Source organism: Cebus imitator, unplaced genomic scaffold, assembly GCF_001604975.1.
Source record: "Cebus imitator isolate Cc_AM_T3 unplaced genomic scaffold, Cebus_imitator-1.0 Scaffold51, whole genome shotgun sequence".
In the NCBI taxonomy this organism is placed as follows: Eukaryota; Metazoa; Chordata; class Mammalia; order Primates; family Cebidae; genus Cebus; species Cebus imitator.
In genome coordinates, this window is record NW_016107366.1 from 8,745,039 (window position 1) to 8,755,757 (window position 10,719).

The window sequence follows — 10,719 nt, forward strand, 5'->3', positions numbered from 1 at the left end:
TAGTAGAGACGGGGTTTCACCATGTTGACCAGGATGGTCTCGATCTCTTGACCTCGTGATCCACCCGCCTCGGCCTCCCAAAGTGCTGGGATTACAGGCTTGAGCCACCGCACCCGGCCGGGATTTCTTTTCTTTTCTTTTCTTTTTTTTTTTTGAGACAGAGTCTCACTCTCTCTATCACCCAGGCTGGAGTAGAGTGGCACCATCTCAGCTCACTGCACCTCTGCCTCCTGGGTTCAAGTGATTGTCATGCCTCAGCCTCCCAGGTAGCTGGGATTACAGGTGCCCCTACCATCCCTGGCTAATTTTTGTATTTTTAGTAGAGACAGGGTTTTACCACCTTGGCCAGGCTGGCCTCGAACTCCTGACCTCACGTGATACATTTGCCTTGGCCTCCCAAAGTGTCGAGATTACAAGCGTGAGCCACCGTGCCCAGCCACCCAAGAACATCTGATAACATCAACATCAAATCATCCCTGCCTGCCTTCATGCAGGGACTTCTCACTTAGAAAGTTCTACAGCCCAACAGGAGGACAGGAAGATAGAGAAGAAAACACCATCTTTAATCAACCCACCTGCACAGAAACCAGGAGAGCATCCCCTCCTTGCAAGGTTCCAGTGAAAAGAGAACCTGGTCCCCTTGCAAAAACCGTCTTATAAAAACAAAAGGCTTCAAAGCACCAGTGGCTACACCCGTTGAGTAGAAAGGGGCCTGGGGAAGTAGGGGTGAAAGAAGGGAGGGCTGGAGGCAGGGGTGGCCCAGCGGAGGGCAGCAGCTTAGCCTGAGGGAGCTGCCCCACTCTGGAGCTGTGCCCACCAGCTGGGAGCTCCATGCCTGTGGGGGCCAGAACTCCTGGGGCTGGCTAATTGCAGATGGGATGGTGGGGTGAGGTTGCCAGCCTTGCTCAGGATATTTTGGCCTTAGAGAGTAGGGAATAGATTGGAGGGTAGTGGGCAAGGAAAGGAGTGGTCACCACAGACAGGCTCAGGTGTGCAAACCATCTGAACCATCTGGGTGTCCCTCTATGCCTCCTGCTCTCCTTTCTAACCCAGGGCCACGCCTCTCTCACAGATTGGAATGCTGAGGCCTGATCCTCTCACCTGTGGACACACCAGGCAGGACATGGGATGCAGGGTCCTCAGGAGCGTCTGTAGAGGGAGGTGGGGGAAAAAGTGTCCTCGCCTATAGTTGTTCCCAAGGAAGGGTGAGGGTGCTGGCAATCCTGAACCCCACATTACTCACACCCCCATCTGTACCTTCAGAACTCCTTCTGGGCTTGCGAGAGGAGGCTTCTGGTCATTGGATTGGTCGTAAACGCTGGTGATCTGTAAACACTAGTGTCTAGGCAGCACTGACCAGCCTTGCTCCTCTCTGGAACCACAAGCCTTCCAACTGGTGAGGTGGATGGAGCCGTCAGGGGGACTGGAGTTGTGGAGAGGAGGAGGATACAACAGACCCAGGCTTGGGGACCTGGAAGGGGATGGGGTGACTGAGTTGGGGCCCCACTTTCCTGGAGGAGAGAGTTTAAAAGGTTTGCCAAGGGTGGACAGAGGCTGAGCATAGGAAGGCTTCTCTGTGGGTGGGGCTGAATTTAGGGCTCTGTCCATCCAGTTCCCAATAAGAGAACGAACGGGTATATTGCTTTAAGAGAGGCATTGGCAAATGGTGGAGGTGGTGTGTGATTATGGTGGCCACATGGGTCTAAGCTGGAGAGGGGTTGGAAATGGAACTCAGAGAGCAGACACTTGGTTTTACAGTCAGAAACTGCAGAAAGTATACTTCCACCAGAAATCTAGCTGTGTGGCCTCAAGCAAATCACATCTCTGGGCCTCAGTTTCCATGTACTGCAAAATGGGAATTTTAATCCCAGTCTGGCTCAGGGAATTGAGTGAAATGAGAAGTCTAAAAGAGTCCATTTGCTAAGGGATTACTTGAGGTGGGGAAACTGAGGCCCAGAGAGTGTAAGGGTTTTGCTAGATGTCACAGCCAGTGATGGGCCTGCTATTAGAACCCAGGACTCCTGCTCCTGGTTCACAGTCGCTTTCCCAGAGCTGGTGAGTGGTGTGGTGGGATGGGATGGGTCTGATGTCCTGCGGCTTTTGCACAGGGGGGCAGTGTGCTGGGTGAAGAGGGAAAGGGAGAGGCTGGAGAGGGAGGAAGACCCCAGCTCACGCCAAGGTTGAGATTAAAACAAACAAACAAAAAGCAAAAACCAAAAAACTCGCGGTGCCCCTCCCCCGCCCCGCCCCACTCCTCCGAAGTCTGGGCTGTGAAGAGACAAGTCCAAGTCCAAGACCAAGTCCGCGTCTCCGGCGGCAGACCCGGGGCGGGCGCAGGCGGCAATGGGCGCGCGGGCCACCAGGGGGCGCGCCTGCTCCTTGGCCCGAGCTCGCGGCAGCCGCAGTCAGTCCAGCAGCCCAGGGCGAGGCACCGGGGTGGGCGCTGGGCAGAGGCTACCCCGACCTGCAGGAAACAAAGGCAGGTTAGGGACAGTGGGCCCCAAAAGTATGGGGGAGGGGAGACCGGGCTGCCCTGCCCACTCTTCCGTCCCCTCCTTTCCGCAACCCCAACGCCCGGGCCTCCCCAGCCAGCGGGGCGCCGCAACCCACGTGTACAGAGGCTGCAGCTGTAAATGCGACGTCTTCTGGGGCGCCTGGTATCCGTAGGAGTCAAAGCCGCCGATGAAGTCAACTGCGGAAGCGGGGCGGCGCGTGTTAGGGATGGGCGGCCGGGGCGAGGAGAGGGAGGTGGGGTTCTAAAGGGGAGGAATTTGGGGCAGGACCCCACCCTGGAAGCGGAGCCAGATAAGCCATGGGGAGGGGAGCGGCGAGGGTCAGGCCCGGTTCCAGAGGCCTGGGGCTGGGCTCCGGCTGGACCCTGAGGGTTGGGCCTCTGGGGGGTCTGGAGGTAGCGGGGCCGTGCCAGCGGAGGGTCAGGCCCAATACTTGAGGCTAGAGCCCGGAAGGCCGGGCGGTCCTATAGGAGAGAATGCTCTTGGGGGTGGGGCTCGGGCCTCTAAAGGAGGCAAGACCTCCGATGCGGGTGGGGCGAGGCTGGGGAAGGCGGTGCGGGCCCGACACTGGGCCCATCCCGGAAAGGGCTGGCCATGCAGAGCCTCCCACTCCAGCTGCCTCTTCCCCTGGGAAGGGACCCGTAGTGGACCCTGGGCTCCCTTCCGCCGCGGCCTGTCCAGGGCCTCTGTCCACGGTGCTGAAGGCACAGCGCCAGATTCCCCGCTTCCCCAGGGGCGCCTTACTCACAGCTGTCCTCCTCCTCCAGGAACACTTTGCTCACGTAGCAGGCGAACACGAAGCCGAACAGCTGGGAGTGGGGGGTGACACGTCAGGGAGGGAAGGAGGAGTGGGAACGTCTTCCTCCACCCCCTTCCGGGCCCTGTACGCCCTGACTGTCGAGGGAGGACATGTGCCAGGATGAAGGCAAACAATAACTTCAAGTTAAATGCTTTCGCCTTAAAGTCAGATATACATGGTCCAACTCTTCTGAAAGTGTGACTTGAGACAAGTAATTATTTTTACCTCTTTGAGCCTCAGCTTTCCTAGTTGGACCTGGGCAATACCTTACAGCTTGTTAAGACGAAAGACGGTTATGGGAGTTTGTGAGTACAAAGTGCCTAGAAACAGGAACGACTTCTATCTCGGAGCTTGCTTTCTTCCGCGCCTGCCCTTCCTTTTCCTTCCTTCCTTCCTTCTTTCTTTCAGATAGGGTCTCACTCTGTCACCCAGGCTGGAGTGCAGTGGTGCAGTCATGGCTCACTTCAGCTTCAGTTTCCTGGGCCTAAGCAATCCTCCTGCCTCCGCCTCTTGTGTAACTGGGACCACAGGTGTGAGGCACCACGCCCAGCTGTGGTCACTTTCTTATTCTCACAACTCTGAGGTTGGTGGTATCATTCCTCTTTGTGAATAAGGAAACAAGCTCGGTGAAGGCAGGTGACTTGTCCAAGGTCACGAAGTGGGTGTATTGAGTATTTAAACCCAGGATTGATTCACAGTCTGATGCCTCATCCTGTTCACTAAACCTGTTCACTCCCTGCATAGGGGCTGGGGCAGGGGTGAGGGAAGGCGGTACAGGGTATGGAAACAGATCCAGACAAAAGGACAGACAGGCTGAAGACCTAGGTTCCTCCCCTCTTAACTAGAGCTAAAGAAAGGGATCACAAAGTGTGTGTAGGGTGGGGAACAGAAGGACTCACTGCCAGGAAGATCTGCAGGGCACTGCTGAGGGCTTCAATGTAGGGATAGTCAAGCAGGCAGCCAGTGACAGAGATGACATGGTGGTCCTCCAGAGCCAGGCGGGAGTTCAGAACAGGTGTCACCAGGCAGCCAGGCCCATTCTCCATCCACCAGGAGCGGTGCAGGGATGTGTTGAAGGTCATGATGAAGTCCCGGTCCTGGGGGCAGAGGGGCCTGGGATACTGAGTATGAGGGAGAGGGAGAGGGGAGCTACTGCCCTGGCCCAGGGAGACTCTATGTTGATTGGTGAAGGATCTGATCCAGGGAGCCTACACCTGCAAGTCCACATTTGGCCAACAGGTGGCACTTAATGACCACACAGGCCTCACTCTTTTGTCACTGAGATGGGAAGGGGCTGGTGTGTACTCAGGGACCCCAGAATTTTCAGAGCCGGAAGGGAACACTAACAGCTACTGGGTTCAATTTCCCAGCCACTGGTGAAATCCTCAATAGAGGCCCCTTCTCAGCCCATTCAGTCTCTCCTTTGCTCCCGCTGTGTGTGACCCTGGGGGCGAACCTCTCCTCATTTGGGGTCTTGATATCCCCATTTGTTTTTTTTTTTGAGACAGAGCTTCGCTCTTGTTACCCAGGCTGGAGTGCAATGGCACGGTATCGGCTCACTGCAACCTCCGCCTCCTGGGTTCAGGCAATTCTCCTGCCTCAGCCTCCTGAGTAGCTGGGATTACAGGCACGCGCCACCATGCCCAGCTAATTTTCTGTATTTTTAGTAGAGACGGGGTTTCACCATGTTGACCAGGATGGTCTCGATCTCTTGACCTCGTGATCCACCCGCCTCGGCCTCCCAAAGTGCTGGGATTACAGGCATGAGCCACCGCGCCCGGCGATATCCCCATTTGTTAAATGGAGAAGGGGCTGGCCTAGATCATAAATTTTTCTTTTTCTTTCTTTTTTTTGGGGATGGAGTTTTGCTCTTGTTGCCCAGGCTGGAGTGCAATGGTATGATCTCGGCTCATTGCAACCTTTGCCTCCCGAGTTCAAGTGATTCTCCTGTCTCAGCCTCCGGAATAGCTGGAATTACGGCGCCCACCACCACACCTAGCTAATTTTGTATTTTTAGTAGAGACGGGGTTTCTCCATGTCGGTCAGGCTGGTCTCAAACTCCCGACCTCAGGTGATCCACCCACCTCAGCCTCCCAAAGTGCTGGTATTACAGGCATGAGCCACCGCGCCTGGCTAGACCAGAAGTTCTTACCCAGGGTGTGTACCTATGTGCTCATCCATGCAGTCACTCATTCAGCCGATAAATACTCACTGCCTGCCGACCAGGGGCCAAGCACTCAGATGTGCCATCTTCTTTTATCCCTTCAGCAACCACATAAAGTTGCAGTTGCTATTATGTCCAGTTACTAGATGAGGAAACTGAAGCTCAGAGAGGATCCACCACTTGCCCAGGGTAACACAGCTAGGAGGTTTTAGAGCTGGGATTTGAATCTAGCAGGGTCAAACTACAAAGCCAATGCTCGTACTCACATATTTTGCCTCCTTTATATCTAAAAATAGAAGTTGTGTCTCTCTGGGCTTGCTCTTATTCAAGCGAAACAGTCCTACTTTCTTCAGCAGTTCTCCATGTGACATGGTCTGCTCAGTCTTCCCTGAACAAACTCTAACTAGTCTCTTTCCCTTCTGAAAAATATTGATCAGAATTAGACCCAAATCTTTGTGGTCTAAGCAGCACAAAGCGCATGGCATTTTCACTTCCCTTGCTCTGAATACTCTACTTATTAGTGGGGCCTAAGAGTAGCTTTCTGGGCCACTACATACTATTGGTTTTTACTGAGCTTGTGATCAACTGGGACCCCCAGCTCATCTTCACATGGACTGTTCTTCAGACTTATCTGTTCCATTATTGTGTTGGAGGAGGCCAGAAATAAATCATGTAGGTGGGAAATGGGGCACACAGATTATTTGGGTGTGGAAAGAGAGGGAGGCCTCTTCAAGACATGATGCTCTGATTCTATACCACAGTACCTTTGGGGCAGGGGATAGGAATGGTCAGGCTCTGCCCTATGGCACTGCCAGGCCTGAGGCTTACCTGGGACAGCTGTCCAACCTCCAAGTAGAAGCAGATGATAAACGCATTCCAGCCAACCCAGAGCACCAGCCAGGCTGCATACTGGGGAAAGCAGAGGTGGGATCAGCGTGGGGCATGGGGAGTGGGGGATGGGGAGTGCCAGTGGAGACAGAGCTCAGGGATGAGGAGACCTGGGCAGGGGAAATTGTGAGATTACCTCATGGCTGTGCGTGGTGGCTCACGCCTGTAATCCAAGCACTTTGGAGGCCAAGGCGGGCGGATCACCTGAGGTCAGGAGTTCAAGACCAGCCTGACCAACATGGTGAAACCCTGTCTTAAAAAAAAAAAAAGCGATTACCTCACTCAGAGAGCACAGAGTCCTTACAAATCATTTTCACACCCATCAGCTCTTACAACAGCCCTGCAAGGTAGGCACTGTCCTCTCTTTAGAGAGAACTAATTTAAGGCTGAAAGGAGGTTTAAGCTTTCCAAGATCACACAGCTAGGAGGAGGTAGGGCTGCCACTCAAATCCGAGTTCTCTGATAGCTAATCCCATGCACTGTGCTAACAACATCCTCTAGACCAGCAGTCTCTAGAATACTGGAATCACTCAAAGATGTTTGTTAAAAATGCAGGTTCTTGGATCCTACCTCTAGACCTACTGATTCTGAATTTCCAGGGATGTTGTTTAGGAGCTGTTTAAGCAATCCCCAGGGGATTCTGACTCAGATGACACTTTTAGAAACATGTCCCAGGTGGTAAACTGCTAGAGGGCGAGGATTTTGCCTGCCTGGCTCACCACTGAAATGCCAGTTCTTAGCACAGAATTGTTGGAGAAACCTATTAAGAATACAGGAAGTGGGCCAGGCACAGTGGCTCGTTATCTGTAATTTCAGCACTTTGGGAGGCTGAGGTGGGCAGATCACTTGAGCCTAGGCAACATGCAGAAAACCCATCTTTTAAAAAAAGAAAAAGAGTCTTCCCATCCCCATCCACCAGAGTCTCGCTCTGTCGCCAAGCTGGAGTGCAGTGGCTCAATCTTGGCTCACTGCAACCTCCGCCTCCCAGGTTCAAGAGATTCTCCTGCCTCAGCCTCCCAAGTAGCTGGGACTACAGGCACGTGCCACCATACCCGGGTAATTTTTTTGTATTTTTAGTAGAGACAGGGTTTCACTATGTTGGCCAGGCTAGTCTTGAACTCCTGACCTCGTGATCCACCCGCCTTGGCCTCCCAAAGTGCTGTGATTATAGGCATGAGCCACCACGCCCGGCCAAAAAAAAATTTTTTTTTTTTTGAGACAACATTTCAGTCTCTCACCCAGGCTGGAGGGCAGTGGATGCTGGGAACTTTAGCCCAAAAGAGACAAGAGGGTATCCTGCAGCTTTGTGCCTGAGTATGAGTGTGATATCATCTCACGTGGCTGTGGCTGGAGTCTGGGTATAAGGGAAACAGGGGAGGTGGAGGCAGGACCATGGATGGGGCCTGGTGAAAGGCTGGGGTGAGCATACCGAACCGAGGCCCCAAGGATGGAAAGGGAGTCCACCTGGACCCTGGATGCCCTCACTCTATCACTTTCTTCCCTCCCTTCCTTGCCCTGTAAATTGTACCTGAATGACACAGGTCAGGTCAATCTGCCCCAGCAATCTTTCCATCTGGCTGGAGGGAGAGGGCTGGGAGGGGAGGGACTGGGAGCAGCATTGCTAGGGCAGCACCAAGACCCCTTGGCCCCTCAGTTTTCCCTCATCCTGAATGTGGCCACTTCTGGGGAGAACAGCAATCCACTGACGGCAGTGAGCCGGAGAGGAGGTGACGGAAGGTTCGAGAGCTGGATGCTTCTACCCAAGTCCTGTGTCTGCAATCCTAGTGGCTGTCGCCTGGCAGACAGTATTGCTGACAGTGGTGCCTGGGGCTTTCCTGAGAACTGGAGAGAAGGGTTCTCTTATGTCAGATGAGAGAGAGTCTTGTTAGAGTGCTGTTTACCTGGCTTCTGAGAGCTGAGCCTGCGGAGGTGCAGAGAGAAGTCCTAGAATGAGTGTGTGTGGGCTATGGAGGCAGCGTGACATTGCATGTCATTGTGATTGTAGGTGTCACGCTTGTGTGTAGTAAATCTAGTGAAAAGCCTTTTCCCTCAAGACAGCCATGTGAAGATGTCACTGAGGAACAGCAGGGAACACGGGTGAATCTATCTGAAAGCAGGAGTTTGACAGAGACCATCAGGGACCAGGACTTGGGAAGAGGCTGTTGGGGAGGAGGAGAGATACCCAGACTCCTGGGGCTGGAGTGCAGAGAGGCACTGAATTCAAAGTCACACTAGCTGCTCCAGGCCACATCCTTGATGTACATTGGGCAGGAGGGACAAATGCCAAGGCTTCCTGAAGCTTCCTGAGAAACTCAGTAAGATAAAGGCCACCCTCCTGTGTCCCTGCGCCCACCCCTCAGCTTCCTGAGGCCATGTGGTGCCATGGCAGGAGCCTTCACTGTAGATCTGACACTCTAATCCTGCCGTTAGCTGTGTGACCTTAGGAAGAATCACAACCTTGCTGAGCTTCAGTTTCCTCATCTGGAAAATGGAGCTGGTAAGATCTACCTCAAAGGGCTATTGTAGACATGAGATGAAGCACGTGAAACTTAGCAGCATGTGTGGCACATGCCAGACACTCACTACATGATCGATTTTGTTTATATTTGGATTATTTCCCTAAAAAATTCTTCAGGAAAAAAAAACAAACAACGTTGTCTCCTATGAGCAAAGAAGCACTGGGATGTGCACATTCACCCCATCTTGTCTCGGGTGGAGCCAAAACTGGTGTGCCAGGATTGGGGGACATTTCTGGTTTTGAGGAGCAGAGAGGGGTGGAGTGAGCAGGGATGAGGAGAGGAGGTGGCTTGGGAAGGGGCTAGGTGAGCCGTACCAGGATGAGGTACCGGGAGCGGTACTGCACGGTGCCAAAGATGCCCAGGATGACTGCCATGATGTGTAGGAAGTTGGCTAGGATGGGAGCCCACTGGTAGCCCAGGAAGTCAAAGATCTGCCGCTCCAGCGCAGCCACCTGTGGAAGAGACAGGCTGAGGCCACTGCCACCCCCTGAAAGGGAAGGACAGGGACTCCTGATTGACCTTGGGGAGCAAGTGGCACCAGCTACCATGGTGATGAGGTGTAAGCCTCAGAACCACTCAGTCCTTCACTAGCAAAGGGATGCTGGGAGGTGAGGATAAGCCTGTGGGAGTGGGGTGGATCCTTAAGATTGCTCATCACTTTGAGGTGTGCTGAAAGGTGACAGGAGCCAGGGTTCAGAACACCTTCCTCCCTGCCATGGAGTCCCTTCCCTCTAGCTGCTCAACCTCTTGAACCTTCTCCATGTGGGGAAGATGGTGGGGTCAGAATCCAGACTGCCACCCCCAGTCCTGGTCAAAGGCTGAGCCACAGCCCTGGAGGGCAGGGAAGTCCTAAAACCCAAGTCACCTCTTCCAAGGATTGCTATCTGGAGCTTGCCCTGGCCCATGGCATCCCTGGCCTACAGAGAAGGAATGCTTTTCACTCCCCTTCTCCAAGGGAGCTAGAATAGATTGCAACTGGCCTTGAATCCTCCTCTTTCTGTTTCCATGCTCTTCTGCAGTGCCCTTCCACACCAATGCTGTGCCTGGCCACGCAACTTGCTTTGCCTAAAGGGACTTTGGCAAACACGATGCAAATGAAGGCTTGAAAAAAGTATGTGTCCAGCCTGGGCAACATGGTAAAACCCCATCTGGACAAAAAATACAAAACATTGCCAGGCAAGGTGATGCACGCCTGTAGTCCCAGCTACTGAGGAAGCTGAAGGGAGAGAATTGCTGAAGCCCAGAAGGCAGGGGTTACAGTGAGCCAAGATTGTGCCACTGCACTCCAGCCTGGGCAAGAGAGTGAGACCCTGTCTCAAAGAAAAGAAAAGAAAAATAAACGGGTGTGCACTGGAGCTTGCCCACTTGCTTCACTTATAACAGGACTACCTTGTAAATGAGCCCCAGCTAACCTGCTGGAGGATGAGAGGCCATGGGGAGGAGCGTGAAGACGCCTCAGCTGACAGCCCATCAGCCATTAGCCATGTAAGTGAGGCCGTGCTAGGCACCCCTGGATCACTAGCTGACCATAGATACACAGGCCAGACCAGAATAATCACCTAACTGGCTCACAGAATTATGAACTAAATAAAACGGTTATTTATTCTAAATGTTAAGTATTTACTATGATTACTCTTATTATTATTTTGAAACAGAGTCTCGGCCGGGCGCGGTGGCTCAAGCCTGTAATCCCAGCACTTTGGGAGGCCGAGGCGGGTGGATCACGAGGTCAACAGATCGAGACCATCCTGGTCAACATGGTGAAACCCCGTCTCTACTAAAAATACAAAAAATTAGCTGGGCATGGTGGTGTGTGCCTGTAATCCCAGCTACTCA

General features: G+C 53.3%; 1 protein-coding gene across 1 annotated transcript in view; it reads right to left on the reverse strand.

The window, feature by feature from the left end:
• Positions 1-542: 542 nt before the first annotated feature.
• NKAIN1 (sodium/potassium transporting ATPase interacting 1) overlaps positions 543-10,719 on the reverse strand; it is a 62,257-nt gene continuing 52,080 nt past the window's right edge. The window contains exons 2-7 of the mRNA XM_017527873.2: positions 9,198-9,335; positions 6,305-6,385; positions 4,212-4,409; positions 3,262-3,322; positions 2,611-2,692; positions 543-2,464 (exon numbers count right to left, since the gene is read on the reverse strand). Coding sequence (XP_017383362.2) covers positions 2,455-2,464; positions 2,611-2,692; positions 3,262-3,322; positions 4,212-4,409; positions 6,305-6,385; positions 9,198-9,335 — 570 coding nt within the window. The 3' untranslated portion in view covers positions 543-2,454. The remainder of the gene's footprint in view (positions 2,465-2,610; positions 2,693-3,261; positions 3,323-4,211; positions 4,410-6,304; positions 6,386-9,197; positions 9,336-10,719) is intronic.